General features: G+C 38.9%; 1 protein-coding gene across 9 annotated transcripts in view; it reads left to right on the top strand.

Moving 5' to 3' along the window:
- The window catches only part of RCBTB2 (RCC1 and BTB domain containing protein 2), a 32,395-nt gene extending 7,560 nt beyond the window's left edge, over nt 1-24,835 (top strand). For 7 of the 9 annotated variants that reach the window (XM_040055037.2, XM_040055035.2, XM_040055039.2 and 4 more), the window contains 12 exons: nt 772-838; nt 2,765-2,923; nt 3,410-3,560; nt 5,092-5,258; nt 5,927-6,085; nt 7,068-7,175; nt 9,311-9,453; nt 11,181-11,371; nt 13,847-13,973; nt 16,986-17,122; nt 17,731-17,861; nt 21,183-24,779. In XM_040055037.2, the coding sequence (XP_039910971.1) occupies nt 794-838; nt 2,765-2,923; nt 3,410-3,560; nt 5,092-5,258; nt 5,927-6,085; nt 7,068-7,175; nt 9,311-9,453; nt 11,181-11,371; nt 13,847-13,973; nt 16,986-17,122; nt 17,731-17,861; nt 21,183-21,323 (1,659 nt within the window). In that variant the 5' untranslated portion in view covers nt 772-793 and the 3' untranslated portion in view covers nt 21,324-24,779. Of the gene's footprint in view, nt 1-771; nt 839-2,764; nt 2,924-3,409; nt 3,561-5,091; nt 5,259-5,926; nt 6,086-7,067; nt 7,176-9,310; nt 9,454-11,180; nt 11,372-13,846; nt 13,974-16,985; nt 17,123-17,730; nt 17,862-21,182 lie in introns of all 9 variants that reach the window. The other 2 variants (XM_040055034.2, XM_040055040.2) reach the window with 2 other exon arrangements.
- Nucleotides 24,836-25,811: the final 976 nt, after the last annotated feature.

The raw sequence follows: 25,811 nt of genomic DNA on the forward strand, positions 1-25,811 counted from the left end.
TTCATCATTGTTCAGTGAAAGAGGCTTGTACAGCTTCAAAGCTGCTTCTCGTTTTTGTAGTTTTACTGAAGAGTTGCATGGCTTTACGTTAGGAAATAATTTTAGGATAGTAGAGTTGTGCATATTTGTGAAGAAGCATCTGGTCTGGAAATCTGTTTCTATTGATAATATATGTCATAGAAATTATACAGGCAATTTACAGGGCTGACAATATTTTCTGAAGTAGAATGAATTTTTAGCAGCTCTCAGTAAACCTGAAAAGACACAAATGTTTTTCTAACATTGGTTTCAGAATGGAACTGGAATATGTACATTTGAAGGCTTAAGCCAGTAATTGAATTCTCTGAGCAGTTTGTTTTTGCTGAAAGAAATGTTGTAGAGCATTATGTCAGGAAGGTTCTCAATTTATTTTTACTGCAATGAAAAGACATTGGAGTATGGTGCTCATAAAACATCTTTCTTTCCAATTACTATCTGATTATTTTTCCTGTTTGTTTAAAAAAAAATGTTTTGTCCAAGATTTAATATTTTTGGTAAGAATACAGAAGAGCAGACTCTGCTTAACTTGATCATTGTACTGTTGTCTATAAAAGCAAACCTGAGAGAGCTTTGCACTTCTTGTTTTCTCACCCCACAGAAGAAAATAGTTCTGGCTTAATATTAAGTGTGCATAGTGTATTATTACACAATGTACACTTAATATTTAGTGTGCAGAAAGTATTGTTCCAGCAATATGGCAGGATGATTTTAACCACAGTTCTCTCTCCGCAGGGGGACACAAGCACAAATCCATATGGAGGATGAACCTCCTCCTCCTTCTCAAGGAGTCAGTGCCAAGGTCAGAGTGTCGATTTCTTTTTGGAATTCTGCGCTGCTCTGCTCAAAAGGTTACATTTAGCATTGGTTTAGTACATGCAAGTACTTTTCAAGGTAGACAGAAAACAAAAGCTATAGGTAGAAGAAATGATACTAGCTGAAGAAATCTTGCTTAAGTCATCCACAAAATATTAGAAGAACAACATATTCATATAATATCTGAGATTCATGTCTAAGGCTGCCTTTCGTGGCTTCGTGCAATGTAATGAGGGAACTGATCATTTACAGGATATAAATCTTGGTAACAAAATATAATGTGGAACTGTGTGAGGGGAGAAAGTCTGGAAAAGTGGAAGAATACCTTCTTACTGAGTTGAGAGTAACTAATAATTCCAGAGACAGGGTTTAGATTATGGATGTTTTTGGGGTTTTTTTGTCTGATAAAGTTTCAGTTCTTTATTTATTTTTTTTTAAGATCAATATCAGAAGTATTTTCTTGGGTGCTTTTTATAAGAGTTGTTGAGGATTTTTTCTTCCAGTGTATTATTTTAGTGTTAAGACATGCTACAGTTTGGGGGTTTTTTTAAGCCTGTTAATTATGAGAGTAGGTCATGAGTGCTTTGTAGAACAAGGTTACAGAAAAACAACTTTTTTATATAAGATGAATGGGTTCTGATCCATTGAGCACTTGGAATTTAGAACCCACATTATAAAGAAACCAATATGTTATTCCAATAAAGGAATCTGTAAAATTGAAGGACACCCAGACTGTCCTTTTGAATTTCAGTCTTCTTCAGTCTTGAGCAAAAGTGAGATGCAGTTTTGTTGATGCAGTTGGAAGAATAGTCTGTGATGCTTTCCGTATTTATTATCATATCTTAAGAGGGCCTAAAATTCTCTGTAGAATAAATGGTAACCTCTTGACATAAAAGAAATTATTCTGCAAACAGCAGATAAACGAAGACTGATTCCATATGGATTCTGGTCCTTCATCCCTGATTACCCTGCTACGTGTCACAGGGAACAGCGTTTGCTAGGATTAGTTTGGACCTACTTGCTCAATACTGACTTATTTCATAACATAATGTCTGTTTGTCCAGCTGCCTGCTGCCAAGCTGATTGTGTCAGCAGAATCTTACTTCCCTTTCACTTGCAAATTTGGCTGAAGCTGGTCAGTTGTTTGCTGCGAGGAGATGGGGAAAGAACTGGCGTGATCAAAACCACAACATTTTTTCCTGTGAAGATGGCCAATCTTTCTTTTCCCTCCTCAGAAGCGTATAATAAAGAAATGTGTGATTAGCTGGTATTTTTCTAAAAGTTTAATTTAGGATTAATTTAGGGTTTTGGTTTTGATTTTCTAATGTTATACATATTTCTGTATATATTTTTTCATAATCAGTGATACTAATTGAAGAAACAATATTCTTATGGCTGATATAACATGCTTCAGACTCCAAACTATAATTCATTCACATCTTCGTATAATTTGGAGGTAGAAAAAATAATACATGGAAACAAATACGTATATTTCTCAAAGATAAGTGTATTCTTGGGCACATTTCTTTTATGGTTTTTTATTTTAACAGCAATTTTAGCACCAAGGGAAAATACGCGTATTTCAAATTTTTAATATACACTTTACACTTTATATTGGAGTGCTGTACATTGAGTTCTGTAAGACAGCACTTAATGTTGTATGAATATAGTGAAAATACAACCTCACCATTTAACCTCTTACATGGTACTTTTCTCCGTGAATATCGATCCTTTCTTTTTAGATCATGATGTATTTTAAATGTTTATTTAATGTCTTCCTTTCAAGTATTGTTGTAGAATATTGGTTTGTGGCTGAAAAAGGAGATGGTGGTGTTTATCTAATTTTTTTTACTATGCAAAGGCATATATTTCTCTCTGTGCAGGTTTTTGATAGCATTTTTTATACTACCAGGCCTTGGAGGCAACACTGTTGTCAGCCCTGAAGATGCTGGATGTTGGGAAATGGCCGATTTTTTCTCTCTGTTCCCCAGAAGAGATCAAGTTAATTCGTCAAGCCTGTGTATTTGGCAGTGCTGGTAATGAAGTGTTGTATGCAACTGAAAATGATGAGGTAATTGTCCAAGAGTGTGTATGAACATGACATGGTTAAATCAGTTAGGTATCCAGTTATTTTGAAGGCCAGTAGTATAATAGTACACCTAGAAAAAGTTGCATGCAAAAATGTCTGATTGTTTGGTTTGCTACTGAAGCATTTTCAGTTTAAATCAAAGGCTTCCTACCCCATACAGTGAACAAAGAGAAGATGGAGTTAAACATTTGTTACAAGTGCACAGTGACAGGATGAGAGGCAGTGAGCACAAACTGCAAGATGGGAAGTTCTGATTCAGTACTAGGAAAAAATTGCCAGAAGAAGGGTTAAATCCTGAAGCAGTTATGAGATTTGTTTTCCTTGGACATGTTCAAGAACCTTTTGGACATGGCCTTGAGTCAACTGATCTGTTTAGATCTTTATTGAGCACGAGGGTGGACTAGCTGACCTTTGGAGGAGGTTCTCAGTTGCAACCGAAGTTATGAGTCTGTGATTTTTTTGTAACAGGTTTTTGTGCTTGGCATGAACTGCAGTGGGTGTTTGGGAACAGGAGACATGCAGAGCACTATAGAACCAAGGAGGCTAGATTCCCTGTGTGGCAAAAAGATAGCCTGCCTGAGTTATGGAAGCGGCCCTCATGTTGTTCTTGCTACAGAAGGTAAAGTACGATCTGAATATCGCTTTTTCAGATAGTCCACTTAAATTCATCCAGAAGGTGTGGAAGGTCTGGGCTGGTAACATAAGAGAGAGAGTTTAGTATTCTGGACTGTTAAGTCAAAAGTATTTTAATTGGCAAATATGACATGTCAGCTGGCTTGTTACTTTCAGAAGTTTTTCAAGCCCTACTTTGATCTTGTTATTACTTTTGGAAGGGTTTTTTCTTTTACTTCTCAGTTAGGTTTGAAACTTCTGGATGCTCTTGAAATGCATTAGTGGCTACATTATGTCCCCTGTGTTCTTGTGCCAGCACTGTCCTTCAGCTAAAATGCATCTTTTCCCTCCAGTACCTACTTTTGGATGTACTTTAAAGACCCATTATGTTGCCTCCCAGCCTTCATGCTTCCTGCACTGACACTATTATCCGCTTTGTGGTAGTGGCTTTTATGTTCATAAATAAGTACGTTACTCTAGAAGAAAAATTATTGTGTTCCCTGTGAGGTTCTGTTAGAGCCTAATTGATGGTATTCACACTTATCTGTCTCCATTAATGAGGAAATGCTTTTCAGTATTCTAGATGATAACTAAAAGTAGGTGAGGGGAATTATGTTGTAAATGTGTTCTTTTACATTCAATTGTGTTCCATCATTTTCTCCAGTCTTCATGGCAGACCGTTCTGCATGCTTTTTTTTATGTATGCATCTGTATTCCTCTGTGCTTTGTTACTGGCAGATCCCACTGAAATGCTCGTACTCCTTAACCTGATGATGAAGTACTGCCAAAGAGCAGGTCCAGAACTGATCCTGGATGATTTTTACTTATAACTCCATCTGCATTAATAGCTTTTCTTCAGCACAGCCTTTTTAAACTTACCTTTTAGAGGGCTATTATGTGTTACACAATTCTTGTGTTAATTATTGTCATTTCCACTTTGCTGTAGTTTCTGTGCCGTATGTTTCACGTTTACTGAAATTTGTATTCACGTGTTGGTGAACTGAGGAAAAGGTTGCTCACTTTTGATAGGATAAAATAATTTGGTTTAACCAGTTATAATAGGAAGCATTGGTTTAGTGTAGCATGTTTTGCCTTTGTAGTTCTGAGGTAACCCTTCTGAGGGAATATGCATATTGTAGGGGAATGAAAGCTGATTATTTGAATTTTCCAAAGTGGGAAACAGTGCCAGGGCATAGATAAGAAATTCTAATTGATTCAACAAAGAAGTTGAAATAGGGACTGTGACTGTCATTTCATCCTTTTTTCTTCTGTATTACACCATCCTTTTTCTTGCAGCAGTATGTTTTCCTTCACTATGATTATGGTGATACTATCCTTTTGGGTTTGTGGTCAACACTACGTGAGCCAGGTAGCATTGGTACATCCATGGGCCAAACAGCCTCCTAGGTCATATATGTATTTATACACTTAAGTATGCATATTGTCACCAAATTTGACATTTTAGTTTGTCATTTTATGTTGTGTACTCTTTGGAAAAGTAGAGATTTTTCAACTAGCTCTTTACATTTTTCTTGTAGAAGGAGAAGTGTATACATGGGGTCATAATGCTTACAGTCAGCTGGGCAATGGTACAACAAATCATGGTTTTATTCCCTGCCAAGTCTCGACTAACTTGGTGAACAAGAAAGTCATTGAGGTTGCCTGTGGCTCTCACCATTCTATGGTGTTAACATCTGATGGGGAGGTGAGTGTATCTGTTTTCTTTACATGAAATGCACATTTGTGAGAAACAGGAAAACACTCTGCATCTGTAGCATTAGACCTTGCTTCTTGCAATCCTCACAGTGCTGATGTAACACAAATGTTTCCAAAAAATTGGAACTTGTGAGAGTGTAGCTGTTTTGAAGTGTGTGCAGAACACTGACTTTGTGCCACATCTGCTTGCAATAATAAATTATGCAGCCAGTTCCTTCCTATGCTATACTCTACATTAAATGCTTAATGGCATTAAAGCTGATGTTAATGTAAATCACATTAACTGTAAGGAATTCTACCTGCCAAAGTAAAAAGTTTCCTGGAATTTGCCTTGAGGTGCCATTTGTGCTGCTTAGCTGTTCTGGTTTGGGTTCTGGAAAAGTAGCAATGGATTCTTCCAGCATTAACTGCAGCCCTCATCCACTCTTACTTTTGAGTAGAAGAACATAAAAAGAATAAAATATTTAAATACTTAGATTGGCATATTTTTGTTAGAAATGGTTCAGTTGTAAACCTATGTGTCTTCCTAGGTCTGTAAAACAATACATTCACATAAAAAATTATTTTTTTTTATTCATATGGCTTTTTCCTCTCTTGCGTGTGTACTATGAGCTGTATATTATAAAGCCACCTTTGATGACAATTCTTTTGCAACAGGTATACACATGGGGTTATAATAACTCGGGCCAGGTTGGATCTGGTTCAACAGCAAATCAACCAATTCCTCGCAGAGTTACCAGCTGCCTGCAGAATAAAATAGTCGTTAATATAGCTTGTGGACAGATGTGCTCTATGGCTGTGGTGGAAAATGGAGAGGTAAGAAATTTCAAGTGAATATTTGGACTGAATTTCACTTCATGTAATAACTTGGCATGTAGATAATTTCAAAGTTGTTAGTAATGAGCTATTATTCAGAAAGGAAGTTTTCTTTTCCAGACTCTCTCAAGTCTAGATGCTTATACTGCTCATAAAAACCTTTGTTACTATACCGCTGCTGTCTTTAGCATTCGTAGACAAATTATTGTCTGTACTAGAATCTGAAGTATTGTGTGTGAGAATAACTGGTGAATGTGAGAATAATCACTGAATGATATTTTAATTTTCAGTGCTCATATTCACACATCTTAAGAGAAAACAAAAGTACATTGCGTATATTTGTTGTACTGGACTACCTCTTGAATCTCTCTCATACTTTTTTAATCCTCTTTGCAAAGATACAAGGAGGTTGTAGAGTACTTGATTTTGTTCATGTGAGCTGATGATATTGGGCAGTGTACATCTTGCTGGCTCTATTTCTTCAGACACTTGAGTTTAGAACTAAGTAGTGTTGACTGCAGTAAAACATACGTCACTGGAATTATCAGAGCTCAGTATTTTCCCTCTTTCTTATGTTTGGCATAAAACTGCCTACTCAAAGTGTTGTGCATAGCTTCCATTTTATGCTTGTTCTAGTGTGTTTTCTGTTAGAAGACTTTGGAATGAGAAATCAGCTCTTTGAGAAACGGAAGTATTATGCTGGATTTGCTCTGTGCTGGCGAGCTGCCATGTGAATCTTTGATTTTCTGTTCTTCATGTTGAAATATTGTAGTCCTACATGATCTAACCCCAAAAGAGCACAAATGTGGAAGTTAACAATTCTAGATGAGCACATTACTGGCATTTTAAAGAAAAACGTGTGTGTGTGTATATGTGTTTATATAGGCAGGTACATGTGTGAAGATGTTTGTGTTTACCTAAAACAAAACAAAAAAGAAGTGAATGGTAGCAAAGAGCTAAAAGTCCCTGTCTCTGTTTCAAGGTCTATGTCTGGGGGTACAATGGGAATGGCCAGCTGGGGCTGGGCAGCAGCGGCAATCAGCCCACGCCGTGCCGGATCGCAGCCCTGCAGGGCATTCGTGTGCAGCGGGTACGTCTGTGCTGCTCCGCCTCAAACCCTCCAGGAACCTCTGCAAGGGGTCAGCAGAGGCTGCCTTTGAAGGATATGTCCTTTGTTCAAAGGGACATCAGAATAAAAAACCATGTGTCCTAAAATGGACCCCTGTCAACAAGGGAGAAACTCTGATCCTGTGGAGTTCAGTGGGAATTTTGCCATTGACTTCAGTGAGGTCAGGATTTTACTTAAAGAGGACTAGACCATTAGAAAGAAATGTTTGGGGGTGTTTTGTTCTTTGTTTCCTGTGAAAGTTGATTTTAAAATTATTGCTGTTATTTTAGTAAAGAGCAGAGTCTTTCTAGGGTATTACATTCTTCATTAACCCCTGCCTTTTTTTTTCTGGAAAAATGCTGCAGTTTAACGTTTTGTCTGTCTTGCAGACTGAATTTCATTTTAGAATTGCACTCCAGCCACAGTGACTTACTGATGCTTGGAGCCTGAACAAATTGCCTCCCACTGCATTTGGCTAACATTTGGTATGATTCCACAGTTAGTCTTGACCTTTGGAGGTTACTGCACTTTACCAAATAGCAGGGCTGCCACTAGTGTAACTAGCAAACTGATGACTTCTTTTGGCTAATAGCAAATATTTAAAGTGACTGTAGAACTGATACTGAAAGTTTTTATTTGATTCATGCAAAACAGAAGATACCGTCAGGAAAATGATACAAGCTGTTAGAACGCATTGGTTTTGTAGCCTAGTGAAAATTTGAAAGAGCATTTTGAACTTTGGATCCTATTTATTGCATTTACTCAGGAAAGCTATGGGTTTTTTATGTCTTTTAAAAGAAACTCATTTAATGACATAATTTCACATTCAGTACCTAGGATGTAGACAGTATCTTTGCTGCTAGCAACTACTGTTGGATAGTAACAAAATAAAGTGAGTATTATGTTCCCGTGTATTTATTCTTCTATTTAGAGAGTGAATGCTCCAGCAAATTTGGCTTAGATTCTATTTCCATCCACTTAATTTGCTTGATATTGATCAATACCATGTTGTAGATCTCCACTGAGTAAATAACTTGATGGTTTATTTCATTTAAAGTACATCACATGTTTCATGGATGTCAATGGAATATATGTGGAGTGTATGTGTTTGTGGTGTATCTTTGCAGATCCTATAAAGATAGGTGAGCTGGTTATGAACAGTGTAGATTGGGTTTTGGTAGCCGTCCATCTGTACTAAGTTACATTAACTCCTGCAGAGCAAGACTGTTGCTGGTAGTGTTGCCTCTGTGTATCTGTCTGTGTGTGGGGCATGTGCTGCATATATGAAGTGGATTTTTTGAACAATCCAATGTGAGGAGGCAGCTTAGCAGGACGGAGGGGGTTTCCACAAGAGGTTATAAGTTGATAACAGTTAGGTACTGCCATGAAAATGGAGAGTTTTGTCTCTTCCCTCTCTTTCCTGGCTGACTGCTCTTGTTGCTTATCTGGTGTGGTTCTCAGATCGTACTCTGAGAGTTTTCTTCCAGCGATGTAAGTTTAGAGAATCACAGAGTGGCCTGGGTTGAAAGGGACCCTAAAAACCATCCAGTTCCACTTCCTGCCATGGGCAGGGACAGTTTCCACTAGACTGGGCAGCTCAGAGCCCTAACAAACCTGTCCTTGAATGCTTCCAGGGATGAGGAGTTATCTCAGCAGAGGGTCCTCTGTGCACTAGAGCTGGCACTGAGAGGGGGCAGTTTTGTGTGGCTGTCAATCAGGGATGAGAGGGTCAGACAGGGAGACCTGAGCTGTTTTTCCAGTGGTAAAGCTACTCATATTGGAGCAGCTGCCCATGAGCAAGGTCAATGCAAGACAGACAATCTTCACTTTTCTGCATATTGTTCAAATTTGTCATACAGCTTTCCTACTTTCTCAGTTTCCAGCTATTCTTTTTGCTCTCCTCTTGACATTATTTGTCAGGGTTTCTCATTGGTAATTTTTTTTCCCCAAAGTCACCTCATCTACTCTCCTTCCACTTTTGATAAACTCACCCGTATTGGTAATTTTTACACTAGTAGCGAATCAATGGCATTAACCTATAGCATAAGATGCATCTCTCTGTATTAACTTACTATTACATAAAAATGAGATTTTCTTCTTTTTCTTATTCCTCATAGGTTGCCTGTGGCTATGCACATACATTAGTGCTAACAGATGAAGGTCAGATATATGCCTGGGGAGCCAATTCATACGGCCAGTTAGGTACTGGGAATAAAAGTAACCAGTCTTACCCTACAACAGTTATTGTGGATAAGGACAGGTAATGCTTCCAGTCTTGCAATCAGACATTGGTTGACATACTCACAGAAGAACTACATAAAATTATGGTATTTTTAATCTATTTTTTGGATGGGGGGGAGAAGGAGCCTATAATTTTTTTCATTGGTTCATCTGCTAAATGTGAACAGAAATTTCAATGAAAGTGCTTGAATCTGCCCCATAACCATCCCTGTGAAAGAGAAACTGAATATTCTGAGCCTGAATATGCTATTTTCTGCTTTGGCTCACACTGTACTTTAGAGGCCTTAATTGCAGTTTCCCTTGAGTGGTGTAGTTTCATTGCTTGAAATCAGCAATAAAGGCTTTATTGTCTGTTAATATAAATGGTATTTTAATATGCTACTTTTGACAAGAAATGTACTCAGAAAAAGTGAAGGGTGGACATCTGCAATTTGTGTAATTTCTGCTATTAAATCTGGCTCACAACCCAGGAGAGAGAGAAAGGGAGGAGTTGTTTCTTGGTATTGTTGCCTAAAAATTAAGCTTCAATTTTTGCAAGTTAAATGTTTTTCTCTAGGTCCTTGAGGGACAGTGGAACAGTTTTCTCTGTTGCTGTTGTAAAGCCATGTATGTATATAGTCAGAAATCTTGATTTTGGGCTCCTGTTGTGTATAAGAAGGAAAGTGAGATGTTCCTCTTAACCCTATGTCTGAGTACATCATTGTGAGGAAGTGGCATCGCTGCTCTGGTGATGAGACATGGCCTGATCTTGAACATTGCTATTTCTTTGTGTGTACTTGTGGTTTTGCTTCAAATGTTACTGATTATTTTTTCCCAGACACTTTAGCCACTGTTAAAATGTTACAATTATAATTTAATACAAGTTTGAATGTTGCATGCTGCCTTTGCCTTTTGTTGGTCAGAATATGAATTCTTGGTGTCAGTGAAAATGTTGCCTCACTAAAGCCTGCAAGATTTTTGCATACAGCTTTAAGGAACTTGTTTCCCTGCCATTATCCCCAGGCAGCTGAGAACACAAGTAAACAAGCAGTAGTTCAGACTGCAAAACAGTGGATTGTGTAATGCTGTACACAGTGGGAGTTTTGAAGTCCTAAATCAACCTTAGGATTAGAGACATAGCCTAGCTAAAAGACACTTAGAAACAGCTTTAAGTGCTATTTGGTTCTAAATTTTAATTTTCAAAATGGAAGTCCTTTAAACAAAAGTAATAATAATTATATGAATAAGAAGAAGTATATTTAACTTGTTGGTTTATAACTGTTACCAATAAGCAAACATAAAAAAGACTTTCATTATCTTTCAATTATAAGCCAAAGTGCGTTTTTAAATTTTTTTTTAATGCCTTCTCATTTCCTTCTTCAACTTCTCCAAGTATTTGTTTTCTACAGCTTAATACAGCCACTCCCCTCACTGCCCAGCACCACCTTCAGAGGCTTGAAACTCATCATAGCTTTGCTTGAGAGAGCTGAGGGGTCAGCGGAGTGCGTGCTGCAGCAGACACAGGGCTCTACTGCAACACGGGCTGCTCGCTCCCAAGGTGTTTTTCCAGAGAGAAACTTGCAGTGCACGCTGTTTGCAGAAACACTGCCAGCCCTTTTAATTTGCTATGTATGACCAGAAAGCATTCTTGCTTACATGCATGCTTAGAAGTACGTCATGCTCTAGAGAAAGACAGGAGGCAGTGGGCTTATTCACTACATTTTGTTCTTAGTGGGAGTGACTTGCTTGCTTTCCTTCTGTTTGCAGGGTTGTGGAGATCGCCGCGTGCCACTCGGCGCACACGTCGGCGGCCAAGACACAGAGTGGCCAGGTGTACATGTGGGGCCAGTGCCGGGGGCAGTCCGTCACCTTCCCCCACCTCACCCACTTTGCCTGCACCGACGACGTGTTCGCCTGCTTCGCCACCCCTGCTGTCATGTGGCGCCTGCTCTCCGTAGGTGAGCCGAAATATTTTTTTCACTCTGGCGCCTCCTAAATAGAATCATTCGTTCATAAAACAGTTGCGTGTGTTTGAAGCCTAAATGTCGTTTCTCACAAAAATTTACACCGGGGAGCGTAGTCAATAATGATGTGTTTCATATGTGTAAGTGGTAATATGGCTACCAGAGAACTCCTTCTTCAGCTACAATTTAATCCCATGGTAGTTTCTAGTGAAGTTGCTGGGTGTTGTTGGGTTTTTTGTTTGGTTTGTTGGGTTGGGGTTTTTTTTGTTGTTGTCGGTTTTGGGGTTTGTTTGTTTGTTTTGACCTGTTGTGGGTTTTGGGTTTTTGTTTTTGTCATTCTTCGAGGAGGGTTGTGTGTCTGTTTCTTGTGTGGTTTTTGGGGGGGCTTGGGGTTTTTTGACCTTCACAGTTGGTTCCTCTGGAAATAGCACTACAACACTGTAGCAACGTTGTACCAAAGCCTTACTTTAAAAGGTTACTTTACTTTTAAACAAAGCCAGTTTCAGATGCGCTTTCAAAGCCACTTTTTCCTATGTGCCAAGTAGTCTCTACAGCATCCTGGCACTATTCAGGGGGTCTGAGCAGGGTTCCTTGTGATGACACAGGATAAAGGATGGTGGCTATCAGGCCCTTGTCATGTCTCCTGGGTTGTTTTTAGTTAGGTGCCTTTGTGCTGATTTCAGTCGTGCCTTTTTGCACACTCCAGGATCTGAGGGTGACTGGCCTCTTTGTCCTGTCCCACCCTGGCAAGCTGTCAGGACTGACTCACTGTTGTTTGTCATCTGATACATGCATGGTGAGAATCCTCAGGCAGCTGTGTCCTGGGATCTCACATCTGCTGACCTATATGCCATGGACATCTGCCATGCTTACAGCCCTTCTCTGTCCTTTTTATTCTGGTGCTTCCTCACCCAGGCATTCCCATTCTCTCCATGTTTGTGGCAGTTCTGACATTTCTAATATGATTCTTAGCACTGGCTGCGAAGGCGTTTCCTTGGCTTTGTGCCTTGTCAGTGGGAACTGCCTCTTCATTTCCTTCCTCAGGTTCCCCCTTCACTGCTGTAACAAATAAAAGCATCTCGTTTCTCTCTAGGAGTTTCAAAGCTGAACCCCCTATATTCAGTTTTCCTCTGATGGCTGTAGAAGTCTTGGTGGACATCTGGATTGCCAGTTAACTTTGAAGAAGAGTTTCAGCTTTGCATTAGTTGCTGAAATGCTTACTTGTTTTGCTAGCTGACGTCTGAATAAATAAACCACACATTGTACAAAATAAGAGCTAACAAAGTATTTCACAGTGTCATTGTTTCAGAAATATTTATTTATTTATTTATTTTCATCACTATATTGGATTTCTTTCCCACATCCATTTTACCTGTACCTACCCAAATTGTATATACCTGACATTCTCTAAATGAAATGCAGAATGACTGTGCTAAACAAAGTGTATCAAAGTGTATGTGATGAGCTTGTTCTAGAGTTCTTTCCATTTCCAGCAGAATGCTATTCTAATTTCTAACCTGATAGGTTACAGGACCTAGCATTTATGTAATTTTCTGTAGAGAACAACTAATTACTGACCCACAAGATCTGTGTAAACCCATAATGTGTATTTATCTGGTAAGAAGACAAAATATTTGTCACAGTTAAGAATGAGATTTTGGGGTGGAGTGGGTTGTCTATTTTTTTAGTAGTATTAAAGAAGATTGTTCTCTGAGGCTATGTGATGGAGATTTGAATCAGTTCAGGAGGTAAAAATTTTGTATACAGATAATGGATGACTTTTCAGAACTGTTTGGTAACAGTTATAATGCAAATATCATGTACACAGTGGGATATACAGTCATTTGACACAAACAGGAATATGCAGACTGTGCTTCTAGCACCATTAAGTCTAGGGAAAGCTATTATTTTAGAATAAACTTGTAAGTGTTTGTATTTACTTTTAGGGACATTGCACTGGGCAGTTTCACTGCAAACCAGTATGTAGTTTCTGTAATAGATTGATTTTTGCTGTAATATAATGCTTACTCGTGGGAGCATTTCAGAAAATTTTGTTATGATTTTTTTATTGATGTTTTGAGGATCTTATAATAACTAAATTTTAATTTGACATAATGTACTCATTAATGGTTGATAGCATTTTCTATCATATGGAGCAGTAAACTTCTGAGACTGTTAACTTTTTTTTTTCCCTAGCCTTATACAGATGAGTTACACAGGAGTGGAATTCACAGGTTTTTTAATAGAGATATTTGCTTGGAGCAGGAAACTAGAAAGGGCTGAAGAAAGCTGTCCTTTTTTTTTTTTTTGCTTTTCTGGCCCATACAGAACACATAGGCTGCTGGGGGGTTTTACTAGCCTTAAGGAGATGTATTTATTAAGACTGTTAATTGCTGACAGATATCCAGAATATTGTAGTGGGAGATATCTGTATTGCTTACTACTTTATATGTCCCCTATTTATTCTAGAGCCTGATGACCATCTGACAGTAGCCCAGTCACTAAAGAAGGAATTTGACAACCCTGAAACTGCAGACCTGAAGTTCCTAGTGGATGGAAAATACATTCATGTTCATAAAGTTCTTCTCAAAATTAGGTGAGGAACAAACCTATAAATTGTATAAATTAAATTGTGTAGTGTAGTCCACTGTGCTGTCATCACTGCAAAAAATTATGGACTTATTCTAAGAAATTCCCTTTTCCCTGAGTCAGGGATTCATCTGCCGTTCTTCACTTACTCTCTTTGTAGTTATCAAACATCTTGTTCTATTACCTGCCTTTCCATCACTTCCCTCCATCTGACATTTATCCTCCTTGGTGCTCCTAAATGGCCTTGATCTTCATTTCCAATAACCTTTTTTTTCTGAGGAAAAGGCTCAGTCCCTTCTGCTGTTCTGCTGTCTTCTCAGTAGTTAAAATCAGTTTTTTCCTCCTTTATATGCTTGGCTTCCTCCACCAGAATGATTGGAGGGGGTTGTGTTTATTCCTGGCACTCTTTTCCTTCCACAGGACCCTTCAATTGTTTCAGCAACTTCTGTAGGTGCTATCCAGATGACCTTTTTTCCCCTTTTATGACAGATTTCTTGTTCTCTATGCGTTTTAAGCATTCTTATCAGTGAGTTTGACTTTTAAGCTGACCTTTTCTTTTTCTGTTTTTACAACTTTTTGCAAGTTAAGACCACTTTATGGTGAGATTCGACATAAGCAGATCTACAGAATGATCTCATTGTTATTGACATGCAGAGAGATTAATTTGTTACTACAGATGTTGTTTCTCCTGTGATATTCTAGAGACACTGCTTTAGATCTCTACTGCCTTGCCAACTGCTTCTGCTTCATCCTCCTCATTGTTGCAGTATTTTTTCCTCTTTGCTATTTTTTTTTTCTTAAAATGCTTGGCTAGCTCACTCAGCTTATAACCACTTTCATCTTCCTATTTCTGCTCCTGAGTCGTGTTAGTGATTTCTTGTATATTAGCGTATAAAATTAAAATTCCCTGTGAATTCTTGTCTTTGTTTTGTTGGGATTTTTTTTCTGCTCTCCTCTTACTACTCTGATTACCTGTATTACTTCTGTCTTCCCTTTACTGGTTTCATTGCTTGTACATTACACTTGTGGCTATAGTCCACCCTCTTCATTTGGAATGCCATGTGTTCTCTATCAGATACCACACCAAATGTTGTGTATGCCCAAAATATTCCTGAAGTTCGTTTTCCTGATAATCAGCCCATATGTAGCTTTCCCTCATTTCCTTTTTCTTGCTCTACTTTTCTCAGATTATATGGCATTCTGTGAAGGAAGTATGTCTAATTCTAAAATGGATTTGCATATATGGTGTTACCAAAATACTAGGAAGGAATAATAAAGCACCAGGCACAGTCTCTAAAATTAATATTTTCTTTACTGTCACGATGCAACTGGATCAAAGTATTTAAAAAGCTGTTTTGCAACATTTGGCCTCTTCTGGAGCATTGTCATGAGCACAGTGCTGGTAAAAGTTCCTTTTCATTGTTTAGTCATTTCTTTGCTGCTCATGAGGACTTCTTTCCATCTTGTGCTATTCCTGTTCTTGAACTGGATCCCATTGTTGGTGGTTATTGGCTGGCAGTGGTGGAAAATGTCAGGGGACACCCGGCTCAGTGGGAGCAGCCCGAGGCCAGCGCTGCCTGCAGGAACAGAGACATCCCAGTGTGCGGATGGGATTTAGCCGCTCTGCGTTCAGCCAGCCACAGCTGGGTGTCTGGGCTGTGTCTGCTGAGGAGTAGTGACAGGGAGAGGCACGCTCCAAAGCATGAGTCACTCCAAGATACTTTGCAGACTGGAGGGTGTGTGCTAGCCAATTTTTATTTTCATTTGCTTATTAATTTTTCAGGGATCAATGTGAACCACCTTCTCTCTGACTTTGTGTGGTGCCCTTGGGGCACAGAGCATTCCCAAGGTCTAATCCGTGCTGGATGGATAGCGTGGTCACCACTACTTAACGTGGGGCTCTGGGAAGCAAAACAATGAGGTTTTGTCTGCCTCTCCCAATGCCAGAATGTGGTAGAAAATGTGGCAGAGGCTAGATAATTACTTTAATATTTTGTTATGAATCTGACAAGAGGTTACATTATTTTATTAAAAGCCCCCCAAAAATTAAGATTAAAAAGTTCTTTCAATAATCAGTAAAATGTGAAGAACTTAAGTCATTAGTTAAATAATTATTTTTCATTTGGATTTAAGTGATACTGTCTTTATGTTGTAGTTTTGTCTCAGAGACATTAAAAGGAAACTATCCTACTTTTTACAGGAAAGTCTGAGTAAAAGAAGAGAAAATTCAGATGTGGGAGAGTTACAATTTAGTGTAGTACAAAGAAGTATGATTAAATTGTGGTTGTTATAGGAAAAGTTATCAGAAGTGAAGTTGTTCATTTTTATCAACAGAAATCTTGAAAACAATGTGCATTTTAGGATGCTTTTTAGGGAACAGTAAGTTACAGTGCATTGTAAATTACTATGAACTGGAAGTTGCAGATTACACCTACAAAGGCAGTGCTTTGTCCTTGTTTGTATCTGTCACAAAAGTATTCAGACTTGTAAGAAAAAAGTGATCAAAGATCTGGGTGTCTTCACTTTCAATAATTTAATCCTTGAATGTAATGATTAATGCTAAATTGTGTATGGATTCTGACACTGGAATAAATGTTATCTAAAATTATTAATAATTTTCCTCTTCATTGTGAAATGCTGGAGAAATCAGAGTCAAATCTCAGAAATGTCTAAGTTAATTGTAAACCTTATCTGCTACAAGACAGGTAATAAAACTGATTGTTTATGTATAATGTATTTAAGAAAAGGGCATCAAAACTAGACAGATAATTCTTGTACATATTGTAAGTAGAAATGGAGCCTGCCATAAAGTATTAACAACAGAAATAAAATTCTGAATTATATATATCAGGCTTACAAGGCTTAAAGAAATGAACATGCTCAAAGCACATTGCTAGAGGTTCTACTTGTATATTTAGTCTGTTAGGACTGATCTTTTTTTTTTTTACCAAATTCTTGCTGCAGCTCATCTTTCAAGCTTAACTCTCTACAGTGTACAATCTTTGTTCATGTTTTGTAGGTGTGAACATTTTCGCTCCATACTCAATAATGATGATGAAATTATAGAAATGAGCGAATTTTCTTATCCTGTTTACCGAGCCTTCCTGGAATATCTGTATACAGACAACATTAGGCTCCCTCCTGAAGATGCAATAGGTATTTGCCATAAATGGAAATTACTCCAGATTATTGTTTTTGAAAAGCTCAATCTGTGTGTCATTACAGGGTAAGGAAAGCAGGGCTTGTTAATTTTAGTTTCATTAGCACTTAAATCTTGAGTTTGGAAGGTGTCAGGAAGAAAGGATGCAGTAGCAGGAAACACGCCCAAGGAGAATGAGGTGGGCATGCAATGAGATCAAAGGTGAAGGTTTTCAGAAAGAACTCATTGTTGCTTTTATTAAGAACTTGCTTTTATTTAGAAAAGCACTAATACCATCCTGAAACTTTGCTTGTTTGAGTAGCTGTAGCGATTTTTGATCCTGAATGGAAAGGGAGCTCTTCCCTGCATGAATTTAAGAGGATGTAAGTCAGTAATTGATGTCCAGAATGAGAACAAGAGAACAGAACACTTGCATAGTAATAAAATGATTCCTTTTTTGATAAGTCTGTAGGGGACCTTAAAAAATGCACATATCATCTAGGGGAAAAGAGGCCAGAGCAAGTCTTTGATTAATTCAGCCTAAAACAAAAGGGTGATTGATTAATTTGAAAAGACACTAATATATTTTGCACCAGAATAGTTAAAGCTGTATACATTCTCACAGGGCTGCTAGATTTGGCAACACTGTATAGAGAAAACAGACTGAAAAAGCTTTGCCAGCAAACGATCAAACAAGGCATTTGTGAAGAGAATGCCATTGCTCTTCTTTCTGCTGCTGTCAAGTACGAAGCTCAGGTAAGAACTTCTCTTCAGGTAAGCAGTTGTTTTCTGAGAAATAAGCTGCCTAATATAAACATGACTGTATTTAAACTGATGAGGCATGATTACTGTAATTTCCCTTTCTGGCTTAACAAATGTTTGTTTTCCGCTTTTTAAGCTACAAAATACAAGTTTAACTCCCAGTTTAGTGTTTTCTTCCTGCCCTTTTGGCTTGCTCCTGTGAGTCAGGGTTCTTAATCTGCTTCCTTCCTTGTCATGTGCTATGGCAGGGCATGGCATGGCATGCAAGTCTCTCACTGCCATTTACATCTGTGCCTTTGGATTTTGCCCTTTCACTCCCCGAGTTCTCCACATGATCATTTTGTCAGCCAGTGTCTGGTACAGTCATTCTGGTGCTGACTTTTACAGGCAGTGGGGGAATTTACCTGTAAAGTCCCTGCATATTTACACTTGTGCTTTTATAAAAAAAATCTGCTTTTGCAGTACTGTTTACAATGAATTATGCTGACATACAACAAATTGCCTATTGTTAATGCTTCCCCCATATCCTGTCATCTGGTCTGCCCTTGGCTCTGGAATGAGTCACTAGCACTCAACCTGTTATCTGTGATTGTTTGGTAAACAAATACTTTCAAAGATCTTTTCCTTTTCTCATCTTCTTAGTGCTGTGATGCTTGTGGAAATAACTGTATAGTGGGTTTTATTATTCAAAAAGTCTACTTATGTATTTTGGATGTAGGGGACATTGCTATAAATACCTTTTATATGGTATGGGAGGCGAGTAGAAAGAAGAGACTGAAGCAAACACTGAGTTGGAAATGCTGCATTAGTGCTGTATGGCAACAGCAAACTGCAAGAGATGAATTTGTGTAGGAGTTGCAAAGAGGAGGCTGGGAGTCAGTGAGGTCCATACATTGAAAGAAGGGATAACAAGAGATTAGCAGATGGTAAGAGTGCCAGCTGCCAGTTACAAGGCATTTGTAACCCAGGTATCAGAAACAGAGGGCATGGATGGCTGGGGCAAAGAGGAGTTGTGCTTTCAGTGTACTGGGCTGATACAAGCTCAGCATAGCAGGGAAAACTCTGCAGGAAGGCATGACCCAATGGTTTGGTTAACTTACCAGCAGATCTTTCATTAAAATTTTGTTCTGTAATTTCTCCTCTTACAAGCTTTCCAAGATTTTTGAACATCTTCAAAGCAGAATTACTTTTGTTTGGTCTGTATGGTGAACTACTACATTAACTACTGGTGAAGTAGTTAAAGAATAGTTCAAGATATGTTTAGGTGTGTTGTGAAGTCGTAAAACTAGCCTGGACGAAGTACCAGAGTTCATAACACCTGAGACACAATAAAAGGGATTGGCTGGATAACTTAATACATGTTATCCTCCTGTTCCTTCTATGATTCAGTGTTTTGCTCTTTCAAAACAATAACAGTTTAACACAATTGTCAGATGATGAATTGGTTCACCTGCCCTGGCTGCAGCATGTGCCAAACTCAGGAGTGTATTGTTACCCTCCTCCCTACACCCAGAACTCAGAAAGGGATGGAAGTGCAGTAAAGATTTATTTATAGAAGACATGGGAGTAGTCTCTGTCTAAAGAATCATGGAATAAACCAAGTTCTTCCAGTGACTACATTAATATAGTAACTCCCAGATTGAGAACCATATGGAGTGTGTCAGGACTTCAGCAGAAAAATGCCAAAAGGATTATGAAAGAGGCCTCATTTTTTGGATGTCTGAAAAGATGGAATTCCATCTATTTGTCATTAAATGTGAATACTGCGAGTGAAAGATTATAGTGGTGTGTGACATGCCACTTCACATTTGCAAATTAAGTGAAGACTGACTTCACTACTATATGCATCTGTTAGGATTTGGATAGTGAAAATATTTTTTTTCCTATCTTCAGAAAGTACAAAGAGTTTCTGCTACAAGTTATTTTAAAACATATTTCTCATATACACTCTAGCAAAGTTTACACTAATCATCTTCTATGAAACAGAATAAAAAAGACAGTATTTTTTGAAACTGCAAAATGAGTGACCAGGATTCTCTATAATATATGGTTCTCTTCATACCAGCACCAGAAAAAAATAGCTGCAGATCATTTTAGCTGGCATAAAAGTTCACACATTGATTGTAAAGCAGCTCAGGTTCTGACAGTACCATTTCAGAAGTCTGCTGGAACTTAAGGTGTCACTTAGGTGTCTTTGATTGCCTGTGTTTTTTATTTCCTCTGCGTTTTTTGCTTCTTCTATTCTCATTCCTTTTCTTCTTTCCCAGTAGCTGTTGATGAGACTTGCTATACCATATTTCTTCTTTAAGGGTATTTTGTGCTTCAGTTTACGCTTTAGTTACATCTTGAAACATGGAATCTAATGAAAAGTTTTCAAAAGGAAGTGCACAGAGAGTCTGCTGAATATCTTTCTACTATTACTCCCAGGCTGCAATGTTTGTGTAGTTAACACAGAATCAAACTGGCATGGGTTACTCTTTTTGCTGTAACTCTTGAAGAGTTTATAGTTTATGGATCAATTCTGACTTCCTTGCTGCTGGCTCCAGCTCTGGCTGCAGAAGGTAATTAATTTTTCTTCTCAGCAAGTTGTTACATAGGTCCCAACTAAAGGAGACTGAACTAGTGCATGGAGAGGATTGCCACTGCTGGGAGGCATTTTGGGAAGAATTTGATGGGTGCAATCCTGGTTGTATGGTTTGATGGCTTGTACCCAACCTGTGCTGAACAGCTGAGCATCCTCTTACAGTGAGACCAGGACAAGACAGAACCTTTTGTGCCATCTGGGAATCCCATTAGACAAAGGGATACAATCCTAGGTTTGCCATGAAAAACACACGTATCCTAACATGCAGTTCGTGTTCAGCAAGCATCATCACATTTTTCATCATATTTTGCTTTTACTTCCAGCATGACTAGCACATCTGCTGTTTTTCACAGGACCACTACCAAATGCAGTGCAGGAAGGACAAGAAAGGAGTTATTGATGCTCTAGTAGTTCTGTTTGGGGCAATTTGATGGTTTCACCCGTTGGTAACTTTTTAAATGAACGTGCAGTAAATTCTAGTAAATGTGATGGAGTTCTAGAGTTGATTTAGGTGGCTACTCCTGTTTTCTCAAAATGGGTTTACTATATAGTTTGTATGAACAAATTTCATCCTATCATTTGTGATCTCATCAAAAGGATCAGAAAAGGGATTGATAATAGGAACAATCTGGTATATTTTCTGCTAATTAAATGACAGATTTGAAACAAAATAAAAATGTCAGTAATTTTATCAGTCATTCATATTACAAATTACTCAAATTTGTTTCTAGGACTTGGAAGAATTTTGCTTCAGATTTTGCATAAACCATTTGACTGTTGTAACACAAACTCAAGGCTTTGCAGACATGGACCATGACCTCCTGAAAAACTTCATTAGCAAAGCCAGCAGAGTGGGAGCATTCCGAAATTGAGGTCTGACTACTGCCACCAAGCTGAAGAGCATGTCCTCTTCGCTTCTGGAAATACTTTTCCTTTGGAGAACTACTCTGTGGTGAGAATGTGCAGTGGTTTGGAAAAGAAGTCTCGGTGTCCGTCAGCTTAGGGAGTGTGTAGAAGTCCATTAACATGTAGGCTTTGTGTAAGGATGGCTGCAGTGTAGACCTGTGGTGACTGTTCATTGCCAATAAGCCAGAATTTAACACAAAAATCTAATGTGGTAACTATAACTACCCTTTCCTACTCAAAGTCAAGCAAACTAAGCTTGTAATTATCTAGTCTGTCTGATTTTTAAATTTTTTTTAAACAGTTGGTGTTTGGATTTTATGGGAGAGTGACCTGTTTGCTGCTAAAACTTTCATAGTGTACTTTTGTCTCAAAGCTCAGTTAATATGCCATAGTGGGCTTCTTTTTATAATCCAGTGAAGATACAAACTTGCTTTTCTGGCTATACGTAAGTTCTTTAGGATGAGAGGCTTTGTTTCACTTGATGTTTATTTGGAGTTTTATTTATGAGGCGCTTCAGCAGGGTATTGAAGTTTTGAGTTTCCAGCACTTGTCTCATTGTTCAGCCAGAATGAGACAGATCTCCCTTTCCATTTACACTGGGCATGGTCCCTGGCACCCCAGTGGAAGCACTCACCCAATTTGTCTGGTGTGAATTGTCACACTGTGAGTTTTACTGCTAAGAAAACCACCTAGTTACAAACCCAAACAAAATTTCAAGAAAAGGAAGTTCTGCTTGACACTGATTTATTCCTCCCTTACTGTCCCTCCTCAGACAGATCAACTTCAGATAAATGGAGAAAAGGGCGATTTTGAAGCTGTAACTTCAAATTAATTAAATTGTAAGAGTGAACTGACACTATATTCTGGATGGTGATAAAGGTATCTTGTCCAAATAACAGCATTTCAGATTCTCCTGTGGTCAGAGCTGTGAGGTGACCACAGCACTTTCCTTTCAGGGCTGTTCAGGAGAGAGGAGCTGCCCTCTGGACACACCTCTCTCCCAGCACTGATCGTCGGTGGCTAAGCTGGAGTAGATGCTTCATTTCAAACTGGCTGAAGTGAGTTAAGGTGAAAACCCCACCCAGTGCTGTGCAGAAGGAGGTTTGCCCCATTACAGAAGGTGTGGAGCTTATGGAACATTTACTTAAATTTTCCAACAGGAAACTGAATTAATCCTGAGAATTTAAGATTCTGAGTGAGTGAAGTGACTTCAAGTGCCTTTTGCAGTATTTTATGAATGAGGAAGAAAAAAATCTGGATGACAAGGCTTAGTACACTAATATAAGTAGTCATGCAGTCTTCCTGCAGGTCCCTGCTGTGCCACAGCTTCCTTCAGTGACCTTTTCTAATCCTCAAATCTGGTTTCTAAGAACTTAATTCCCTTAAATTATCCCATCTTCATGTCTAAGGTGGAAAACAGTTGTTCTTTTCTATACTGGAAGCTCATTTCTTAAACAATCCTGTTCTTTGAGGAAGAGTAGGAGGAAAAAGAGCAGCACTACAAAAGTAGTGAGTAGTACCGCCTTCAGCCCAGGCCCTGTGGGTGCGAGTGGAAAGGGTGAAGCATTGCAGGTAGCAGAATTTACTTAGGAAGAGGGTGATGAGCAAGTATTTTAGAAAACGCTGTGGTAAATATTTACTTGTGTTTGATGCATTTGCCTCAGACTCTCACTAGAAATATATTGGGTCATCTACTGCTAACAAGCACATTCTGCCACCCCCTCAGCGATGAGTACGACTTCCTCCAGCAGTCTTAAGTCCGGTCTTAGGAGCTGTGTCAGTATTTTGTATTCAAACAGAAGTGGTCAAAACCTTTCCAATACATAATGCAGATTCATCAAAAACACAGCTTTGCTGGGGGAGGAGATCAGTGTTGTTAAGCTTGTGTTGAGAAGCACTTGACACCAGCACACAGACGGTGGTTACTGCGGACAGTGAAACAGTGTCACGGTAGGGCACAACTTTACTGCCGACTCTGTGTGCTCTAACCCAGCACTGATCATACCAAAGTGCAGACACAAGGGATTCTGTGATCCCTGCTTAAGCCTGAGATGCCAGATTCACCTGCCAGCATTTCCTTAAGGGTAGCAGTGCATGGAATGAAGGCATACAACCACAAGCCAGCCTTGGGGCAGCAGCTGACACCAGCCCCTATCCCAGTGTGCGTCTGGAGGGCATCACACTGGCACACATCCAGTCTCACTGGGAAATGGAGCCAGCTGGGCACCTCCACCCCTGCAGCTGGATTGTCAGTGGTCACCCCAGCTTTCCTAGGGTGTGCATTATGAAAGGTCACTCCATACATTTTTGTTGTTTTACTCAGAAGAATCAAACAAAAAACCCAATAAATGTAAAATGATGGGGGGGGCTGTGGTTGACTCAGCATCTGATCAGAAACCTTCTCTGGCTCTCTGGGGACACTACTACATGGACTGATAGCACTGGAGAGGGACATCACTCTCCTCCATTAGCTCAAGTTCTTAACAAAGTAGTTGAACAGAGATTGCAGCTGAAATGGCATGCTGCTTGGAACAAGACATTTTTAGCTTAATAGAACCAAGTGTAATTTTTTTTTCCAATTTACTTCCTTCCTGATCATTATTTCCAACCAACCATACACATTAAAGCCTACTTGCAATTTCAGAATAATTGACAAAACCTGTAATTTTGAGAAAAAGCATCTCTGGATGAAGGTGATCTAAAGGTCTGATGTATCAGCATTGGCTTTTATGCTGTATCATCTGACCTGCGTGTGATAGTGTTACATTCATAGTAACATTTATTTATTTATTTTTTAGATTTTTGTTGCATGTGTTCAAAAAAAACCCCACCCTTACTGGCTTAGGTGGTTAAATGTGGGTGCATGGATGTAAATATGTGCTTGAAACCCAACCATGGAACATTTCAGAAGAAATAAAGGATGCATTTTACTGTTGTGAGATAGTCTGCAAAAACCTTGTGTTTATGGACCTTGCAGGTTAAATACTTTATTAAGTATTGTTCTGTTTTAGGATACCACAGACAAAAGGTATTTAATAAAAAGTGAAAAATTAGTCAAACAGGAACGGTGTCTGGGGTTTAAACAAAGAACAATGTTCCACTCTCCAGCAAGGAATCTGGAGAGAAATTACAAGGGTAGGGTCATTTGCAGGTTCTCCTAAGTTACCGAAGCTAAAAGCCAGCATTACATTGTCACCTAGTACTCACCTGTCGAGTTTTGTTACAATGCTTGGTAACCGTGTAAACTGCTGTTTTTATAGGACCGGCTTTCCTTGTAAAACAAAGCATTTCTTTGCCCCATAGAGGCAGGATTCATTGGCCACCACCCAATGATGTAGAAAGTTCACAGCCTGAATATAAAATGATTTTTTTGTTTCTATACAAACTTACCTGGACCATTAATAAAAATGCCATAATATTTAAAACCGTTTGAGTGGGATTTTTTTTTCCTTTCTTTTCAATAAAAATGAAGGAAGTTTGATGCTTGTAGTCTGAATTGACTATGTGTGGGGGAAAAAAAATTACATCATATAAAATTTCACAGAGGTACCTTGAAGGGTATTTGTCTTCTTCAGGAAATCACTGTCACCAGATAACACATTTGTAAGCTGGAGAATTTCTTCAAGTGTATTTCCACCTTTCAAAGAAATCAATGCCCTGGTGACTTAATACACTGCGATTAATAAAATGGTCCTCAGAACACTAATCATGCTGGAGTCCAGGGCATTCCTTTGGTTGCCCTGGAGGGTCAGGGACCTGGGCAGGGGGGTCTGGGACCCCGGCCCAGGGCTCAGAGAGACACTGGCTTTGATTTCAGTCCATGGGAAAAACTTCCTACACTGAGAGAGGGTTTACAGGCCACAAGAACGTGAAAAAATAGTAGTTTAGCTTATCACAGGGTGAGAAAATAGTAATTTTAGATTCCTAGCATTGAAGTGAATGGGGACAAGATGGAGAATCTGGGGCGTTGTCTCCTTCTTCTCCTTCTCCTTCCCTCACTCCATTGCTGCATTGACGTGGCACAAAGTAGTTAGTGAGGATTGGGTCAAAGTAAAGATGACCTTTTTAGTAATAGCGATAGACATTGGTAAGAAATAGTAAATAAGAAATACGTAGTAATTAGTATAAAAGATAAGGACAGCCCAGCTCGGGGGGAGATGTGAGGAATCCATGCAGCTGCGAACATCTTGTCGGACTCCGAGAAAATTGTAAGATAAGAAACAATAAATGAAGTATGCAACATTGAAAAATCTAAACCTGAGAACTCCGTCTCTTCCTTCGGCTTGGCTCGGAGCTGTGCAGGAGAGCAAAGGACCCTGAAACCACCTGAAAAACGGGGAAAGCCCCTGACACAATCGTTGTTTCTTAACCAAATTTATACTATGAGCAGCTTCTTACATTTTAAAATATTTCAGTTTGTACTGTGTGCTGACATCACACAGCCATGATCTTCT

This window comes from Hirundo rustica, chromosome 2 (assembly GCF_015227805.2).
Source record: "Hirundo rustica isolate bHirRus1 chromosome 2, bHirRus1.pri.v3, whole genome shotgun sequence".
NCBI classification, from domain to species: Eukaryota; Metazoa; Chordata; class Aves; order Passeriformes; family Hirundinidae; genus Hirundo; species Hirundo rustica.